Source organism: Capricornis sumatraensis, chromosome 11 (assembly GCF_032405125.1).
Source record: "Capricornis sumatraensis isolate serow.1 chromosome 11, serow.2, whole genome shotgun sequence".
NCBI classification, from domain to species: domain Eukaryota; kingdom Metazoa; phylum Chordata; class Mammalia; order Artiodactyla; family Bovidae; genus Capricornis; species Capricornis sumatraensis.
This window is the reverse complement of record NC_091079.1, coordinates 93565561-93586780: the sequence shown is the minus strand read 5'-3', so window position 1 is coordinate 93586780 and position 21220 is coordinate 93565561. Positions and strand designations below refer to the sequence as shown.

Below are 21220 nucleotides of genomic sequence, written 5' to 3'. Positions count from 1 at the left end.
TTGCTTTTCTCCCCCCAGAAATGGGCTCAGACGTCAGAAAACAAAATAAAACGTAATATTAGAAACCTTTAAGAAGAATCCTTTCTTCTTTTTCCTCTTTAGGTAATCCTGAAAATTAACTGGGCATTGAGCGTGCAGAGGAAAGGCCTAGAACTGAATGACAAAGAAAGACAAAGCACTGAAGGACAGCAGATACTGTGCATCATGGAAGCTTCCCCATGAGTGCATCTCCACTCATGTGCAGGGCCAGCAACCCTCTGGGTTTGAAAGGTCAGCCCCAATCAGGCTGCCACAAGCCTGCTCCTAGCTAGGAAACCGCATAACAGCTCTTGTCTTGAATCTCAAGTTACCACAAACTCCTAGAAAAGAAAGAAAGGAAAAAACCCTCCATCACACCCACTCTTGCATAGAGCGTTTACAGTACAGTATGTGGCGGGGTGTTCCTTTCCTCTTGAACTGGAACACAGTGTAAACCAAGACAAGTAGGCATAAGGCCAAGATGCAGGGGATGACAATAGCTATGGCTTTCACAGTGCTGGCTGTATTGTCCAGTTTGATGACAATGTCTACATCATCTGGTGGGCTGTGTCCTTCTTTCTCTCTGTCTGTTGGTCCATCACAGCCCATAAAATCCTTGAGGATGGATCTGGGATATCCAGGTTCTACCTTGAGTATCTGGTTGTTGAATTTCCAGTACTCCTTTCCTTTGTAGAAATATGTAAAGCCTGGTTGGGGGAAAACACACACACAGGAATCACTTATTTGTAAAAGAGTAGATGTCTAGAAATTTAATTAAATAGGCTACTTAAAAGATGCATGTTAAGGCCACTCAATTTTTATAGGAAGAAAACCCTATTACCACTCAGCTGTTTGTTGATATGGATCTGACTGTTGTGGTCCAGAAACTGGGCCCTCAAATGCTTACTGACCGCTCAACAAGGAGAAAGAAATACTGTTTATACAGAGTGTTAAAAGCCCATGCTATACACATCAACACTGCTGCTAGCTTATAGAATTGCTGGTGCAGAATTACACACTAGTGTGAGCGTACCAACCTGTATTAAAAGATACTGAAACAGCCTTATAAACAGAAGCCCCGTTAGCCCTAATGCAGCTATTGAGGACATTGCATAATACATTAAAAGGAGGCTTCTCTGTAAAATAGTTCAAGGGACATTTCTAATCATCTTAAGATTGGGAACAGTTGTACTCCTCTTAAGAAACAAGTTTGTTTTGTCATTTGGGAAAGAAGTCCTAAGAAATCAGAAATCATGAAACTGGAGATGATATCCTTGGTCTGCCAGGAATTTTAATAATTAAATAGATATTTATTGTATTTTGTGCAGTAATCTCATTTTCAGCTCTCGATCATGCCCATTTTGTCTCTCCTTTTGTCCTTGTTATTTAACTTTATTATAGACTAGGATACATTTTTATCATCTAGCTATACTTTACAGAATTTCAAAAGCCTTTATCAATCCTTTTAGAGTAAAGGGTTAATAGAGTGTAAATAAATCTATAATTCTGTCTTTAATACTTCCAGCTAACCTATATTTCATGGAGGAGGAGGTGGTGGTATGCAGAAGGCTCAGATAACTTAGCAACACATATGATTTGTGTTCCAAAATATTATGGATGCAGATAACAGACTTGTAAACTTGTGACAGTTAAACGACAATCACATGTGTTTTTCTTAGGACTGTTCTCTTGTTTTTCCCGAAAACAAATCCGGGTTTTTCTTTCATAGCTTCTTCATCAAGTTTCTTTGTGACTTCACTTTAATTCTTGCTTTGTGATACAATTCAACAAACTAAAAAGAAAGGTTTTAATGTTATAATCACTTAACACTTTTGGGAGCTATCTAATTTTGAATAGTATGCCTACTTTCTGAATTAATAATCGTTAATGAGAGTTTTTTCTTCTATTAATGAGCACTTACTATGGGAGAATCTTTGTGTAAAAGCTTAGTAAATGACATCTTTTAATCCTCACACACACTCTGTCAGGTAGAATTAACTACCTATATTTTTCAGGCAAAGATACTGAAGCTCAGAGATAAAATGATATGCCCAACACTGCTGGAAAAAGGATTTAAATTTTGGTCTAGCTTTACAGCCTGAATCTTAATGACTTTTCTAAGACTAGGTCTCTTAGAGATTTCTGTCTTTTCACAAATACTCCTTAGTTCAACATCACAGGTTGTGATAGATCTCACTCCTAAAATAATAACAACAATAACAACAAAAAACCTCTGACATCCCTTCAAAAAATTTCAGCTAGGATTGATCATCACTTCAGGTCACTTCACTCTAGAAATCATTCTGTTCAATGCCATGAAAATTGGCTGTTGCTCTTAGATTTGAAGGGCAGTTTTGTAATCAGAACAAGTTGCCAAGTGAAAACTGGTGTGTGTAGATTAAAATTTTCTGCAGGGAGCTGGTATTTGATCATGTTAATGAAAGCCAATGTAATTACTCAGAAACCTAGATAAAGAAATGTTGAGGGCCTGCCAAATAACAGTACCTTCGATGATCATAGTTGAATAAATCGATCTAGAATTAAACAGACATTCAAAACAGGTGAACAGACTTCTTATATTTGTAGATAGGAAACCAACAGCTGAAAGTGTCCTTATCTTTCATTTTTAGTCAAAGCTAATTACTATGAAAACCACTGGGTGTCATATGAAAATTCAGAAGATTGCATTTCCATACTTATCATTTGGTCTGCAGGCCAAATTTTACACTATTAACACACTCCATGTACAGTAGAATTGTAATTTGCTCAATACACTTATCAAAGACAAGAAATCTCATCAGCAGAATAATAGAAATCTGTCCAACCTTGATCCTGAAAAATTCATCTCATTCAATGATTTGGGTTTTTCTAAACCCTTTAAGAAATGTCAGTGGGTTGAAGAAGATTTATGTACTCATTTTTTTCTTCTTTTGTGAGTAACTTTGATTTTATAATCTTGTAGATATTATGCTTACTAAGAGTAGAAATTTGAGATGAATTCTTACCTGAATTATCATTTTTGAGAAATTCTGAGAAAGAAGTCAGTGAGGTTGTAATGAATTACTTGATGACCTTTTGTTCTCCTGTATTTGATTGGTTTTCACTGGTGACTGTTCTATTGCTTAACCCTAAAATGTAAGGAGAGATTGTCTACCGTAGCTGTCTTGTCACAACTTCGCAGATGATCGCATGGCAGTACCTATGTGCTCTCTCTGTTTTCCACTCATATATTTATTAGTAAGAGGATAATTAATGTTTAATAAATGTGAATAAATTAACTGCATCTTGTGAAAATGTTTGCTTGAATCCCACTGACAGCTTTTAACAGAGTGAGAGTGGGTTAGAGAAGCAATATACCAACAGAATCAAGTCAAAACTTTTAATAGGGTAAAAGTGGAGCTGTAATCAGTAAACAAAATGAAACATTGTTAAAAGTAGAATTTTGTATTAAACTTAAAACTGCATTTTATAAGGAGAAAGTATAGAATACCTAGGAGGTGGGGCTTGACAGCAATTAGAGATTTGAAGGTGGGTAATTGCAGTGATTATTCACTATAATTTTAGTATATGATAAAAAATCATGCCACTGCTTAAAACACTGTCAAAAGCAAGATGTAATTTCACTATATTTTGCATAAGTCAAATATCCTTTGGATTATTGTAGCTATTTTCAGGAGCGGGCTAAAAATAAAGTGGAAAATAAGAAAATTGTTAAACTAAGAATAGTTACGGGTGAAAATCAGGATGCTGATGGCTTAGGAAGCTACATTCTGAGACAGTCTAAGGTACGTCAAATATGACAAAATGAAAAATTTAGCCTGACATGGCAGACTGTCAATTACCTTAATGATAAAACATAGGAGATGATTTAGCTTTTCCTCTTTGGAAAGAGTGTATTAGAGCAATTCACTGAGCTAGAATGTTCTAGTTTCAACCCTTAGACATATATTATCAATTTCATGATCACGAGTAAATACTTATACTAGCTGATGTTGGTTTTCTCATTTATAAGTAATTATAAAGGAGGCAAGGAGGTATTTGTGTTGGACAATTAAGTTAGATAACTAATTTATGTAGCACAGCTGATAGATGGTAGGAACTCAGTAAACAGCACCACATATTCACATTTCACTGGTCAAGGTGGCAGAATTAATATCAACAGGTATTGGTATTAAGGAAAGCATATTCCACCTTAATACGAAAATATACTTCAAAAATCTATAGCTCAAGATTAAGCTTTGGGGGATTTTTTTTTCCTTTTCCTTTCTTTGAAAACTACGATGAGATGATTCCTAGGAAGAAATTCCTACCTTGGTGGAAGGATGAAGAATTAGAGAAAACAGCTCATTACTGTATCATCTCTGATTTTATGACTGTCAAGTACATGTTACCCTTATAGGGAATTACTTCGAGTCTAAATATAAATATAAATGTGCTTACTCAATAATGTGAGCTTGCTCTCTTCTATAAGAAACATGAGGGAAGAAGTTGTGTAAAATTTGAGTTCGAGGTTAAAAACACAAGCATGAGGTCTGAGTAGAGAATTTAAATTGGAGAATTTGCTATTGGTAAACTATCTAGACTAGGACCTTCCAGACTGACTAATACTGCTACCCTACAGAACAAGAGTTTCAAACAAATAGGAGATTTCCTTCACTTTATGGGATGAATGTGTAGAGTACTAAAAGGGGTCAAGTTAATTTCAACAACATTTATTGAATGGTTACCGTGCAACTGCCCTTGAAGAATTTACACCAGAGGTGATAACAAATGGGCGTATAAATTGATGCCTGTAATATGAGATTTTGAGTGCAAGGGTGAGTGTACCGAAGAGAATATACAAGCACTCCTAAAAGATTAAAAGTGAGCTCAGAGTTTAAGGATATTAAAAGAAGGGCTGTACTCGGTAAGGTACAGAAGACACAGATGGGTTGAAGTTTCATCTGTAGTTTTTGTCATTTGGAAGCACTGATTTTTTCCAACATGCTTTGTTTTTTTTTGCCACTATTTTACAAAGTTATTCTTTGCTCTGTGGAAAGAAAGCATGAAACTCTGAATGTAAAGAAACCATTTATCCTAAACAAATATTATTTTCAGATGGACAAGAATGTGAAAAACCATGGGGCAAGATTCAGCAAGAATATTTCTTTGTTATTTTTATACAATTATGGTTTATTTCCAGAAAACCTGTATCAAATCTCAGTTTTTAGTGGCCTTGTGCATAGAGACAGGGAAAATAAAAACAGTTAATATGCTAGGAATTAAGATTATGCATACTTTTTCAATCTTTTGAAATGATTATTAAAGTTATCTTAATTATAAAAGTTATACTCATTTTAGAATATTAATAAGGGGAAGAAATTTTAGAAACTATTATCAAACTTGCTATAGTTAATCACTGGTAAGATCTTGGTATAATCGTCTTTGCACGTATTTCTGTGTAGGGTGTGATGACTTTTATCGAGGGCAGACTAGAGCAGTGCTAGGCATTCTGCAAATGTTAGCTGGAGTCAGTTTTATCTGGTCTGAAACAACCCTCTTTAACCTCAAGAAGTCTCCTTTCTCTAGTAGATTCCTGGTGACAGCTATGATTTGGGGGCATGAGCTCAGTTTTATGTCTTCCATGTGATCATCTTTCGAATTTTTTCACTTCTTTGTCCTTAGCATTTGCACAGTTTGTCAAACATTTTTTTGCCATGTTATTGATATGATTTTGCAGCCTCCAATTTGATCGCATTGTGACTTCCTTTATTTTCTTAATGATTTCCTTTTTGTCTTAGACAGACATGTTTCAGCTCAACTTGTCCTCTCCTGTGGATTTTTGCTTTTGTCACAGACAGGCTATATTTAACTTTGGTCCTTTGATTCTCCAAACCAACAGAATACACAAAACACTGCTGTTCCAGTCAGTGCCACAGTCAGGCTTCAAGGTTCCTTCTGACTTAGCCTCTGCCTGTAGTATTTTACTTGTGGGATATCATTACACAGAATGTGGTATAAATTATATATGATGAGGATCAAAACACAGTTTGTGTTTGACTTTTCTGATTGGTATCATCCTGAGTCTCAGTTCTTTCAAGCATGCATTCAGTGTGAATCTTATTTACACTCTGGCAATTTGTTGATGGTCAGTTATTGTTTTCAGTGGATGGCATTGATTTTTTTTAATACCCCCCTGATTCTTCCTTAAATTTTTGTGGTTTCTCCTCCCCCTAGATGCATTTAATTTTGCCCTTGCAAGTGATGTTTACTTGGTTATCGTTACATATATGTTATAGACTTTTCACGCTATTTTGTACCCATATAATGTATTTTTTTCTTGTTCCTATTATAAATCATTTGAGAAGATATGTTTTTTTCCCCTCTATATTTCAGTTTCATGTCACTTTCCTTTTCCTGGAATATTATGAATAATTTTATTTTGAATTATTATTATGGTTTATTCATACTAACCTTGAATGAGGAGAGAAATGTTCAAACTCAACAAACAGATATAGGAGTCTCAATTATCTAAAGGTACACGTGAAAAATTATAATCCTCAACATGCTGTATTACTAGGTGTCTTTGTGACTCCACCCACATTTAAAGCATTTCTTGTGATCACTTCCTGTCCCATAGATGTCTGTTATTATTATCTCTACATGCATGAATTTTAGCAGAAAATAGGTGAGGTTACTTCAAAGGTATTAACACTCTTCAGTTTTTAAAAATGCTTTTTTAATAAACTGAAACAGGTTGAGGCTAAAGAACACCTTGAGCATTATATTAAATACAAAGTTATGAAGGGAAGTTTATATAAGTATGATATAGCCCTGGTATGGCACTTTCTAATCTTTTAACACAGTGACCGAGCAGGATAAATTATTCATTTACTCAGCGAGCTCATGAAATGCATAATGCACGTGTTGCATACCATTTTCCTTGTGAACAAAGGCTCCCTGAGGAGATTCAGGGATACCTTTCCAGACTGTGATTGGTTTGGGATAGCCAGGATCCATGGTTTTCATTTCTTCACTATATCTCCAATACCTAAAAAGGAAAAACAAACAAGAACAGATGCACAGGAAAGACAATTATGTACACACAGAATAGCATCCATTAAATCCTTTCTGTATACTACTTGTATCCCTGTTAACGAGTTACAGAATTGATTCAAATCATGCAAAGACAGTGGACATAAATTATTGTTTCCTTTCCTGATTGTGTTAAAAATGGGTATGTTATTGTATATTTATGGTCTGCTAAAACCAATTTTAAAACACTAGCTAAGCATCATTACAATTCAAAAGGGTATCACCAACCAGTGTAGAAATCAGAGATATTCATGATTTTTAAAACTAAGACAGCAAAATATTTCTTTTGAAATAAGCATAATTTTGATTCATTTACCCACTCATTTATTTAACAAATACTTATTGAACACATACTATGTTTCTAGCATTATTGTAGGTGCTAGAGATACAACCTTAACCCAACAGACATGTCTCAGTTCTTATCTTATATTTTAGGATATGTAGGGATTACAGGCGGAGAAGGCAGTGGCACCCCACTCCAGTACTCTTGCCTGGAAAATCCCATGGACGGAGGAGCCTGGTAGGCTGCAGTCCATGGGGTCGCCAAGAGTCAGACACGACTGAGCGACTTCTCTTTCACTTTTCACTTTCATTCATTGGAGAAGGAAATGGCAACCCACTCCAGTGTTCTTGCCTGGAGAATCCCAGGGACGGGGGAGCCTGGTGGGCTGCCGTCTATGTGGTCGCACAGAGTCAGACACGACTGAAGCGACTTAGCAGCAGCAGCAGCAGCAGCAGCAGCAGGGATAACAGGGAAAAACATACAATTTATCAATAAATGCATAGTATCAAAAGAGCTGGGAAGATCTATTTAAGAATATAAAGCAGCACAAGTTATCTAGGAATATGTATCAGCCATTTAAAATCACTAGTTTGAGAGGTCCTCTTTGATAAGCTGATACTCTGAGCGGACTGCAGAAAGAAGTAAGAAGCAACATGTGTAGTTTTGGAGAGAACACCATTCCAGATAGGGTAACTGGTTATCGAAAGTTCCCATGGCAGACACAAGCCTGGAGTGCTTGGGCGTCCAGTGAGTGGCAGGCACAAGCCTGGAGCGCTTGGGCGTCCAGTGAGACTGGAGTGACTGGAATTGACATAGCAAAGGGGAGACGAGCTCAGAGTGGGAACAGCCATCTCTGATTAGATAGACCCTTGCTGCTCTGGCAAAACCTGTGGTTTTCCTCTAAGAGATGCAAAGCCAATGTCAGCAGAGGAGCTTTCAGATAGAGCTTATTTCTGAAAGGAGCACACTGCAGCCGTGAGTGAAACAGACTGAAAAGAAGCACGGATACCAGTTGTGACGTCATTTCAGTAATCCTGGAGCCACAGCGTATGCTGGAGAGCTGATAATAATTCAAGGGTTAGGAGACTGCTTCGAAGGAAAAGCCCCGCGTGCTGACGGGCGCAATGAATGCAGGATGTGGGGTAACAAAGCTGAGCACGACTCCAGAATCTGGGGCCTGAACATCCGAAGGAACGGTATTGCCCTTCAGTGAGATAGCAAGCGTGGAAAGGTGAGGGAGGGTGGTTTGAGGAATTGTGAGTTTGATTTTAGGTGTGCTAAATTCAGATGCCTGTTAGCAAAGTAGAGCTGTTGATGAGACAATGGGTATATGCATATAGACTTTAGGGCAAGTCTCAATTAGAGTCCTTGGTGTGTAGACAGATAAGCAGACAAAAGCAAAGCCATTTCCTTCTCCAGGGGATCTTCCTGACCCCAGGAATCGAACCTGGGTCTCCAGCATTGTAGGCAGACGCTTTACCGTCTGAGCTACCGGGGAAGCCCATGGTGTATAGACAGATAAGCAGATAAAAGCAAAGCTTCCAAGAGTCAGAACTCTCAGACTCTCATCCCTGCACAGGGTGGTGTTTGGGCCACTTTCACAGACCTGCTAGATATCTAAGGAACAAACTGTGATCATCTCTACTTTGGATTACTCATTTTATATATTTCTAAAAGTCAAATATTTTGTATCTATATATTCAAAAGGATTGACAAAACTGGAGTGAAACCATTGGGAGTTCACAGTGATATTGCCTATTTTAGAGCAGGCATATAATGCTCTGTGCATTAAATTATTTAATCACAATAAACCCATGAAAGAGTTGTCATTGACCCCATTTGAGAGGAGAATTCTTGGAGGACAATGAATGATACATAGACTTCTAACCAATTCTTTTTGATTTCAAAAGTTTCTACTCTTTCCTCTACACATACCACATATGTTTGATAACATTTTCTCCCTCCGCTACCATCACTAGACATGTCTTAGTACGTGCTAAAGGTAGTGTTACACCAAAAGATTTGTGGAGTAACACACAATGCATTTATATTGAGATTAGATATTTGGTTCAAACCAGAAAAAGAAAAAAACAATCCAGTCTTTTCTGGACATGCTCCTGTTCCAGGTCTATGGAGAATCCTTTATCTATTGGACTGTGGGCTCTTGGAAAGAATGTTTTGCTACAGATTCCTAGATACCTTAGAAAAGTAACATGCGGAATATTAGCACTACCTCCACCTTCCCTGTTCACAGAGAAAGTAGAAACAGATTGTTTCAGGATGTATCCCAATAAATAAGCCACAAGGCAGATTTTATCCAAAAAGGGAAACACATGATGCAGGTGTTTGTCACAGATTCTTATCACACAGAAGATGAGGGCAGATCTGATAGAGAGATCAGAAAGGGCTGCAGGGAGAAACGCTGAGCTGAAATCATGGTAGCTGGGCCTATCTTATTGAAGGAGACCAGCAGGGAGTGCAAAGTTCTACCAAAGCTAAAGTGCATTTTTCATTCACATTTTTTTTTTCCCCATGGAAACACCAGATTTAAGTTATTTTTGAATATTTCATCACAGAAGACACTGTGATGAATATAGTATGTTTAAGGAGGTTGAGATTGCACTCAAAATCTCCAGCTCTTTTCTCTCAAGCAAATATTTCAATGATATTTACGATAGTCACATATACTAACTAGTTCCTGAGTTGACCACAAAGAAATGTTTTTGCAGAGAAATCATCAAATACCTTATTTCACGGATTCTAAGATGCATATATTTCCACATTTTGCATCTGTGTTATGTCTCATATCTCAATGCTATGTCAAAGTATACTTGGCAGTTTTTTCCTCAATGATAGATTAAATAATGATGTAACACAATAAGTGAAATTTTTAGTTAGCATAAACCATAACTTAAAGCAAATTTTAAAATTTCCCTAACCAAGGAATAATTTTACATTCTAGTTGACAATGGGACCACATTCCATACATGATTTAAGGGAGATTCTTACATACTCAGAAAACATGTTTATTCTCCAAGGTTTAGTTACAACAATGTTCATGTTACAGGACCTATTCTTCATGAAGCATTTTGGAGATATACATAATTTTAATCTTATTTCACCAAAACCCCTCACCAATCTTTTATATTACAGGTTAAAATGTGCTTATGCTGATGTCCTAACCATAGATTTAGTATATATGATCACTCAATTTAGTCAATAACAAAGCACTGGGCATCATATTATTCAAAGGTAACGTCTTAATCATATTTGCTTTTCTTGAATGTTACAGAGTTGAAACTCAAATGCTTTCTGACTCATAGTTTAGTACAATTGTTTTCCCCATTACTGCTAGTGTTTCCCTTGACATAGCGTTCTTACATTAATCTCTATGCCATCTTACTCTCTTGGGGCCCTCACTGAAATTCATAATGCTCATTGTGTCCATATAATTTCCCTTCATCCCTCATTCTATTCACTCATAGACATATTTACCTACCATTTTTTGAGCACTGATATGCAAGGCACATAAACTTTACAGAGATCACAGTTCAAAAAAATATTAATGGAATGTGGATTTCATTGTACTCATTCAGAGGAACATAATCCTGGTATGAATTTGTTAGGATAAAAGCAATTTTCCCCTCTTTTTGCTAGCTGGTAATGCAAAACTATAATTTCATTTCACAGTTTTTGAAAAACTCACAGGTAGCTTGGATCCTCAGGTTATCTGCTGTGTCAGCTTTGATATATACTCAGTAAACTTAAATGTGATTAAAATCATCTAACTATATTCAACCATAATATTACTCAGTCCATTATATGATTATATAAAGGCATTACATTCAGCTACTTTATAAAAAAGCGGAGGCTTATGAGGTTTGCATTTTGATTTCCAACATATGTAACATATTTCAACATGAACAAAAAGTTCAATCTGCTGATTTTTTTCTCCTGAAAAATACAGGTTACATTGAACTTATAGGTTCATTGAGAAGGATATTAATGTATTCAGATGGAACATTATGTAAATAAATTGGAGGGGTTTAAAATTTAGACATTATAATGGAAAACTTTTGGAAAGCTATTGTAAATAAATGGTATAGCTTTTTCTTCTAACATATCTATAATCTTTGCAGTAGAATTATGACTTTAAATTGCTGAGTCTTTGAGAAACACATAGTAAATCAGTCTTCTAAAATAAATCATGAATAGAAATGGGATTTATTCATCATTTTCAGACTGATTATGAGTCATAATTATAAGAGAAAACAGTTGTTCATGTAATAAAATACAGTAATTTCTTAAATTCCTTCTGTGTGAACAAATAAACAGTGTAAAACATTCTGAAATGATGTACTTTAATGTTTCTGGACACTGAACTCAAACTGAACGAAAAGCTTGATTTCACGTGACCTGGTCATTTCTGCATCCACTTTGTCTCATTTTTCTTTTTTTACTTCAGAGCCAGGAGGTCTTTCCCTCTGTCATCACAAAACCAAGGGCCACTTTTTTTCACACCCAAAGAATCATACAAAATTTCTTTCTTCAGAAGCATTATTAAAAATGGAAAATAATCAAAAAGAGCAATTTGTACTCTGCTGGATAATTTTAAAAACACAAAAAGGAAATACTTCATAAACACGTAACTTAAGCTACAAGAAATTGATTTTTTTTTTTTTTGGCTATTGGTGGTAATAATAATAATAAACCAAAATAGATCTAAATTTTGTCTTCTTTCTTTGAAAATTTCTTAAAATCCTCAATGGTTCACCCTAGAATGAATTATAGCAATAGAATCTTGGATATATTTGTGAGAAGATGCTAAGAGATGATTTAGGATGACAGCATTTTAGAGCTAAATGTTATGAAGATGAAAATGTATGCAAGTACCTATTTATAGTATATTAAGAAAAGGGCAAGTAGGAGTCTGAAGGACTGAGCTCCATGCTGTATGTGAAACAGTGAACGTGGACGTTTTAATCTGAATTTATAGATCTGTTTAAAGAGCCGTCATTTCACCTACACTTCTGCACTTAGGAGATTTCATGTGAGCCCCTACATGCAATGCAATTGATAGGTCAATCACTCACAAATCTGGGCCTCTAACCCACCTTTCCTTGAGAACTCAGGCATCCAACTACCTCCTTGGTTTCTCCAATTGTGTGTAAACAGGTATCTATGTACGGAAAGTAAGCATTTCAAACTCTAGACCTTTTCCCAATATCCCTTTCTCATATGTTCCATCTTCAGAAATGGCACAATCTCTTCAATTCCGGTGATAAATCGAGATGTTCTTTATTTGTTCTTCTCCCCTCTAAAATCCAAGCCTTAAGAACAGCTTGCTATGAGTACATAAAAAACATATACTGTACTCTTGGCTGCATCTACACTGCTGCTATTGTGTCAACCTGTACTACCTCAACAGCCTGCCAAGTAACGTCCTTGCATCCACATTTGAAACCCATTAGTCATATAGAAGTCACAATGATGATTTTGAATACACATCAGAACATGTACTTTCCTGCTGAAAACCCTCCAACGCCTTTCTATTGTACTTAAAATGCCTCATCATCTGGTCCTTACCTACCTATGGGACCTCTTCAACCACTGACTTACTATGCTCTCACAGCAATGTTTTTTTCTGATTTGAACATTCTAACATTATTGCTTTTGCATCACTGTTTCATGTGCTTACACTCCACTGGCCTGAATAATTTCATGTGACTGAAATTTCTCCCCTCTTGAGTCCCTGCATCAGTGCATCCTTCACAATTTAGGCCTTTCTTGACTTACACACTAAGCTCCCCACCACTCTTTACCACCCATGAGTCTCTATTACAGCAGTACCTGTTTATTTCTTTGGAGCGTTTCTCAGTGTTAAAACGTCAAGGTCATTTTTTTCTTCTCTCTTTACAACAATATCCCTGATAGAGTCTAAGGACAATAGGGACAGAAGCCTTGTCATCTTTTCTCCCACTATATCTTTATTACCCAGCACATGTCAATAGTACGTGCTCAAAATATGTGTTAAATAAATGAGTGAGGGATATGCCAAGACAAGTACAGAAATCTTAAGGAAGCAGGAATCGGAGCTATTGAGAATGGAATGGGCTGTCTCATGTTTATACTGTTACACAGTTAGTCAGGTACGGAAGGATGCTTGCCTGTGGAATGTAATTGAGGCCGTCCAGACTTTGGCAGCAAGTGAATAAGACACAGGGCTGACATATGGCAGTGTTTAGACCAAAGCTAATTTAAAGGTGTGCTCTGTTTGTCTAGCAGATTATAGATTTTTTTCTGATTTTGAATGCTCTTCTAGATATGTGTGGTTTGCAGCTCACCACAGTATCCATCACTCCCTACTGCCTCATATATTACTCTTGTACCTAGTACATTATTTGCCTGACCCCTTAAATCAATCCAGGCTTCCCAGGTGCTCAGCTGCTAAAGAATCTGCCTGCAATGTGGGAGACCGGGGTTCGATTGCTGGGTTGGAAAGAGCCCCTGGAGAAGGGAAAGGCTCCCCACTCCAGTATTCTGGCCTGGAGGATTCCATGGACTATAGTCCATGGGGTTGCAAAGAGTCGGACACGACTAAAGGACTTTCACTTAAAGCAATTGAAGTTTTTACACCTAGACTAGGTTAGCTCTCAAATTCTTTTCTGATCTTATACTTAGAGAAATAGAAGTCTGTTAATACGTTTTTTTTTTTAACAGAAAAATGTCAATAATTAAGAGGAAGGAATAAGTAAGGATCAAGGAATTTTCAATAAATTTTCTCTCAAAAAATACATGGGAAATACATAAAATGTTGATAAGTATTGTAAATAAATAATGTCTATAAGGAAAATATACACTGAATTTTCATATAAAAGTGACAACCAGATCGCTTTTCACGTTTGCGTTAGTTTAATGTCTTTTCCATCTAGTTTTAATCTAGAAAGAATATATCAATAAATGTTGTGACTTTGGAATTAAATATACAAATATGAAGTAGTCTTCTTATAAAACACCTATGACAAATGAACTCATATAAAATCACACACATGAAGATTAATTAGGATCTTGTTTTAAATATTTTTAAAATCTATGAAAGCAGTTACTTAAGCAGAACTTAAAATCAAAGTATTTCTATATGTTTTATATATTCGGCATGCAGCTTGTCAAGTAGAACATAAATTAACTAAAACTCCTTTTCTCATTTACTATAATCTTTATTATAAATTTGGTATCTAACCTTCATTGATTTCACTGACTTGAGACAGCCAACATTTAATTTCTAAACAGTTTTTGGAAGAAGTACTAAGTTTTTAGAATGGAAACATTTTTATAAGTAAGGCTAACTGATAATAAAACAGCAGCTTTAATTATCATCTCTGAAATGCTCATTAAAACTGTAATATGAAAGCTAAGCTTTCATGCTCCGTCCTGTAGAAGTTAATTTCTCCAGGGTCTCTTCTCAGCCTTTTGTTTCTACCCCTTTCTGGGGGTGGGAGGGGGAAACCCAACACAATTCAACAAGCAATTAAAACCAGCTGAAGAATTAATCTCTAACAGCCTTGAGGGTCATTAATTTAAAGAGTATGTTGTAAGTCCACTGATTTATTTCCATTAGCGGTCACCATGCTATGGCAATCAATTTCTTCATTCTTCTCTTTTCATACTCTAACCACATTTATATCTTGCTGAAAGTCATATACATTTTGTGGTAAGTAATATCTTCTACTATGATAGAGTTTTTTTGATGAACTTGTGATTTAGTAAGAAACATCTAGCAAAACTTTAGCTTCTTGATAGTGAACTAAAATCTATGAATATTTTGCTGTAGAAATATATGCAAATTTAATGCATAAAAAGTTCTTAACAAATAAACGTAAAGCTATAAATTTTTATCCATGAATGCAAATGATAGAATCTTTTTGTTCACAGATAAAGCTCAACGCTTCAAAACACTTGCATTCCAACATCACAAAGTGCAAAATAAACAAGGTTTATATCCTTACTTTTCTCAAGTAGTTGAAGACATTTTATAGGGTTACATTATGTTAAGATTATAAGGCAAATTCAATACTAACTTGTTGGTCGTTAAAACCTGTTGTTTTTAATGTGTGTTTGTGAGTTACATGTGCTTTGCTGCTGCTGCTGCTGCTAAGTCACTACGGTCGTGTCCGACTCTGTGTGACCTCATAGACAGCAGCCCACCAGGCTCCACCATCCCTGGGATTCTCCAGGCAAGAACACTGGAGTGGGTTGCCATTTCCTTCTCCAGTGAATAAAAGTGAAAAGTGAAAGTGAAGTCGCTCAGTCGTGTCTGACTCTTAGCGACCCCATGGATGCAGCCCACCAGGCTCCTCCATCCATGAGATTTTCCAGGCAAGAGGACTGGAGCGGGGTGCCATTGCCTTCTCCATGCATGCACTTTAACTACTTGTAAAATGACATACTTAAGTTCTACCTACCAATGAAGTTTACTTACAAATGTCACATTTTGATCCAACTAGTATAGTGCAACTAGAATTTGACTTTTCATCTTTATTTTTAACCTATTGCTAATTTAAATTTTAGCCTTCGACTTTGATTTCATATGTAATATCTGTCAACAAGTGGGCAGGGGTAGAACTAGCGTGCCTGGGGGCTACGGTACATCAAGATACTAACTATTCACTTTAAGCTTTACAAACCCTGTTAGTAATGTCATCAAAGCAAAAACTGTGACGGAAAATAACAAGAGACATTATACTTCAAGCTAAAGGTATTTCGTCTGGTGACAGTTTGGTTAGTTCATAGCACTTGTCTGCTGGTACCTAAATAACAGTGTCTTAAGAAATAGAACTCATGACAAAACTGAAGGTATTTGAAACTGTTCAGAATTAACTGTGTGCAAAGTATAAAAATTTAACTTTAAATATAAAAGCAAAAAAAGACCTGTTTAAAAGCACTTGTAAGTAAAGTAAGTAAAATTACAGAAAATGAGTTCCAAGGATAAATATATACTGCCTATATAGCTTTATAGGCATGCTATGATTATGGAGAAGAGAAAGAATATATACTACATATATGCATTCATAAAGCCATATTATTTGGGAATATAAAAGGAAGATTTATCTTCAATATTATTTTAAAATATGTTTAAGAGAGTTTCAATTCTATTAATTCTTGTGTTTACATCCACACAGATTCTTTCACCAAATGTACATTCCTGTTATAGACTAGAAATATTGACTTCTCTAAACATCAGTTAACTGTTTTCCTCATGTGAAGGGTGTACTGACCTGTCCCCCTTGAAGAAATAGGTTTTCCCAACGTCCTCCCACCAAATGGCTGAATCAATACCATGAGGGGGAATTCCGCTTCCAAGAGTAATCAAGTCATGAGGGTAACCAGGTTGAAGAGTCGTGTCCTTGAACACCCAATATTTGTTACCTGTATGAAATAAGTGCAAATGCAGAATATACTAATTCAATGTCAGAAATTATAACATATCTATTAACACAATGCATTTAAAATTCTTTTACGTGAACGCCATGAAAAAACTTAGCAGCAGTCATATCTGGAATACTGATGCCATTTTTGAAACACCAATGCTATTTTCAAAAGTGGACATAATGAACAACTATTTAATAATGCAATCAGAATTTGTGAATTAATTTAAGAAATAAAAAAGATCTACAATTTAGCATATGGGAACAGTTTTGAGTTAAAGGTCAAGAATTGTTTTCCTCTAGCCTTATTTTCATTCAAGGCTAATATCATTCCTGTGTCTTGTGCATTCTATATGACCTCAGATCGCCGTAATGATTACAACCTCTACTCTGTTAAAACACTTCCCCTAGGCTGGTCCTCTGCTTTTATTACATAAACATTCACAAGTCTCTCTAGTCCTATGAAGTCATCCTCCTTTGACCCGATGCCCTCTTTTAGCTGTTACACTATCCTTCTCTTCAAGAGTTGTGGCTGAAAGGAGCAAAATTTTAATCCTCATCTTGCTCAGAATTGTCAGAGTATGGCAATACTAAAAAGAGATTAATTGTAGTCAGCTTTATTGCTGTTTTGAACTTATCTACAGACAACGCACTTCCTCATGCCGTCCACCCTAGGTGGACTGTGTAAACACTCCCCTCTTTGCTATGCACTGAAGAAGTCTGCAGCAATTTCTCTTTCCACTAAAAGCTGATCTAATACATGTTGCTACTTTTTGTCACGAAGGCACCAGTTCTGGCCCCTTAAGGAATGTTCCCCCCTGAGCTGCTGGAAAACCGTTTTGCTGTCGTTGTTTCTCTTTCTTCTCTATCTGCTCCCTCTTCTTCATTTACTTCATTCAGTCCTTGAAGGTTGGCACGCCCTATGCTTCTTTCCTCTGCACCTTCTCTTCTTATTTCATACAGGGGAGGGGCAGAGGTGGTGTCACAAACTCAGGGGCCAAGGTAGAGAGGACAGAAGAGCAGTGACAGTGGTATTCAAATATTCTGAGATACAGCCACAAAGTCAGCAAACTGCTGCCTTAAAGGCGGTCCACCCTCCTCTGCCCAAGTCCTTCTCCCCTGGTCCTTCGGATCTTTCTATAATCAAGCAGCTTCTAAACTCACTAACTCCTCTTGAGGTTAATATCTGGTGAAGTAAAATATCTTAATATCTGACAAAGCATCTTGTGTCCTTTCTAATAGATGAAAGGCCTCCCTTGTTGTTAAATATCTCAATACTATTCTAAGATGAGGACTATAATAAACTACCATTCATGTTATACCTAAGGGAATCTTAAAAAAAAAAAAATCAAAACCACTACTGGCCTAAAACAACCAAAAAAGCATATCTTCTGGCTAGTTAGGAGTCTCTAGTTTGTAAACAGACTTATGTTTATCAAGAGCTTCAGCTACCATTTGCCATCACTTTAAATCAAAACAGCCTTTTTTGAGTACCTTCACTGTCCCAAGTATCTTGTTAGAAATTAAGGATACTAAAGAGAACAAGACAGACTATTATCATCCTACACTGAAGTGAATTTGACGTATGAAAATTAAGAACACAAAACTGTAATTGCAGTACTTGAAACCCTAATAAATGCTATGAAGGAAACACATCAGGGGCTGAGAAAAAGAAAACATAGAGGGAACTTACTTCAAGTAAGGAGATTAGGAAAGCATCTCTAAAGAAGTAACACTTAAGCCAGACTTTAAAGAAAGAGAAGATGATACCTGTGCAAAGAATACTGAGAAGAGCATTCCAAGAAAAAGAGTCATATATGATTTAAAAAAAAAAAACAAAACTGAAAGGAGATCCATGGAATGTAAGAAGCAAGAAGAGAGTAGCACTCAAGCCTATATGATGTGCCTGGATCTTAGTCTGAGTGCACTGGTAAGGCATCAAAGAGATTAAATTAACAAAGGGGTGTGACCATTTCCTATTTTCAAAAGAGGATCTTTGGCATACCTGGCATGTGTGCAAATTTGTTGATGAATGACTCAACTCATTAATTCTGGCAACAGATCCTTGACAGAGCTCATTTTCATTCTTCTAAGATCCATTTTCAACAAAAGACCAAAGTTATCTTTTGAGAATAGGAAGCAGATCATGCCTCTTTGTTAACTTAATCACTTTGATGGCTTACCCGTTCATGCAAGCTAAGATCCAAGCTCTTCATATAGATTTTCAGTGCTACTATGGGAGTGAACAAGAAAACAACATCTCCACTCATGGAGATTAGATCACAGTGAATGGGTATGAAGAAAATTGACCGTAAGTAAGCAAAAGAATAAAGATAATTCCAAAGAGAAAAGTGCTATAAAATACAAAAGAAAACCAATAATATCACAGTGCTGGGGTGGACTGGGGCTTATTTGTACTGGAGATAAGAAAGATCTCTTTATTTGAGTGACAGGTGAATTGTGCCTGGTATAACTGAAAAGAGCCAACCCACTGAAGATAGTTTGAAAGAGAAAAATCTTGTTAAATAGTTGGAACATTTCTAAGTGAAATAGGAAGCCACTGAATAGTTCAATTAAAAAATTTTTATTAGTAGTATGGATTAAGATTGCATCAGTAGAGATGGAAAGGAATCATGATATACTGCAGAGAGAATTGATACGCATTGCTGATGAGTTGGCTGTGTGGAATAAAGAAAAGACTGCATGGAGAACAATCCTGAAGTTCTGACTTTGTAAATGAGAGAATAATAGTGCTGCATAAATAGACAAAGATGACTGGGGTGGATGGGTTGTTGGAGGTTCAAGTCAAAAGTTTGAGAGATCATTTAGATATTTAAATGAAGAAGTCAAGTAGGCAATTGGATATGTGTTTGGAACTAATAGATTTTAAGTCACAAGCATGAATATGACATTTACTAATTTATGGTTCATGAGATAATACAATGGAATAGAGAGTGAGAATGACGAGTAACCAGGACTGGCCTTCTAGAAAAACATGACCCCTAAAGAGATCACATAAGGGAAAAGGGAAGAGCAGGCAAACAGGAAGGAATAGAGAAGACAAGGAAGGCAGGCTAAAGTCAAAGAACCCAAGAATCCTAAGAAGATAGTGGTCACCAATGGCTTTCTCTAGTCCAAATATGTTTTGAAAGCTAAAAATATATGCAGTCACCCACTCAGATCTTCTACAAAGTTGATACAAAGTTGACCTACATGCTCAAATTTGAACTCATGAGAAGACATTTCTTCTTGTTCTCTCTGTTTCTATAGATGACACACTAGTTGGTGGCTCACGTCTGAAACCTCCCTGTTCATAGTCTTTTCTATCTAGTGGGTCATTACGTGTAGCTGCTCTGACTTCATAATCCTTCCTTGAGTCTTCCCCTTGCAGGTCATCCTTGATACAGGTACTTGCTATGCTTTTCCATCGCCCCTCGTAAAGTCAACTGTCTTTTCCACAAGTTCTAAAGCGGGTCTTACTGGTCTCCATAGCCACCCTCTATATCACCACTCCAATTCTAGGGTCAGTTAAAACTCTGAAGAGTTATGGAAATATGACTTAGGCAAATGAGAAGAGCGGAGCATAGCCACCCATGCCTTTATTCTTGTCAATATGATCCAGGGTATACTGAGAGACTTTACCACTCAGCAGAAAGTAGGGCTTCCCTAGTGGCACAGGCAATAAAGCATCTGCCTGCAATGCAGGACACCCAATACCATTTTCCTGCTGCACCTTGTATATAATGCCTGAAAAGTAGCAGGTGCTTAATAAATGGTTATTGATTGAAATAATTAAGTGTAATATTATATAAATAATTGTATACAATATCTAAAATTTTACATAAAGGGATAATAATGATTACATAAATAATATCTTGGGCTTTAGTCTTGAGTCTTGCTGAGAGAATAAGAAAAATTAACTTCATAATTATCAGAAAGTCTGACAAACTTTAAAAGCATGACCCAGTACTATGTTGGAGGACTATTTAAATGATTATATTTAACTGTTTGTTGGAAAACATAATCATAAACATATATACCTCTTCTGAGCCATTGTTTAATCTGAATGCTTTATTTAAAAACAAAACCAAAAAAAAAAAACACATCCCAAAGGCCCAGGTCACTTCTTGCCAGAGTTAGTGAGACAGAAAATCCACAGAGCTGTTTTCCCGTTTGTTCTATATTTTAGTCTGTGGCATGTAAAATCGAAAGCCTTACAATCATGGAAGAAAAAGAATGAAAATCCTGTTCCTTACCTCAGTGACTTAAGGAATCCATTCCTTTCATCTCACCTTTAATTAGGGAAGAGTATATGGTTTCAACGCCTCCCATGAGAGCTACAGAGTGACATATTTAGCAGCTGGGCTCCGCGGGTTGTCCTTTCTTCCCAGCAGAAGCACTCTAGGACACTTTAGAGCAC

General features: G+C 36.4%; 1 protein-coding gene across 1 annotated transcript in view; it reads right to left on the bottom strand.

Annotated features, from left to right (window-relative positions):
- Positions 1 to 302: 302 nt before the first annotated feature.
- MMP16 (matrix metallopeptidase 16) overlaps positions 303 to 21220 on the bottom strand; it is a 368502-nt gene continuing 347584 nt past the window's right edge. The window contains exons 8-10 of the mRNA XM_068983662.1: positions 16651 to 16801; positions 6933 to 7048; positions 303 to 725 (exon numbers count right to left, since the gene is read on the bottom strand). Of these exons, the coding sequence (XP_068839763.1) occupies positions 391 to 725; positions 6933 to 7048; positions 16651 to 16801 (602 nt within the window). The 3' untranslated portion in view covers positions 303 to 390. The remainder of the gene's footprint in view (positions 726 to 6932; positions 7049 to 16650; positions 16802 to 21220) is intronic.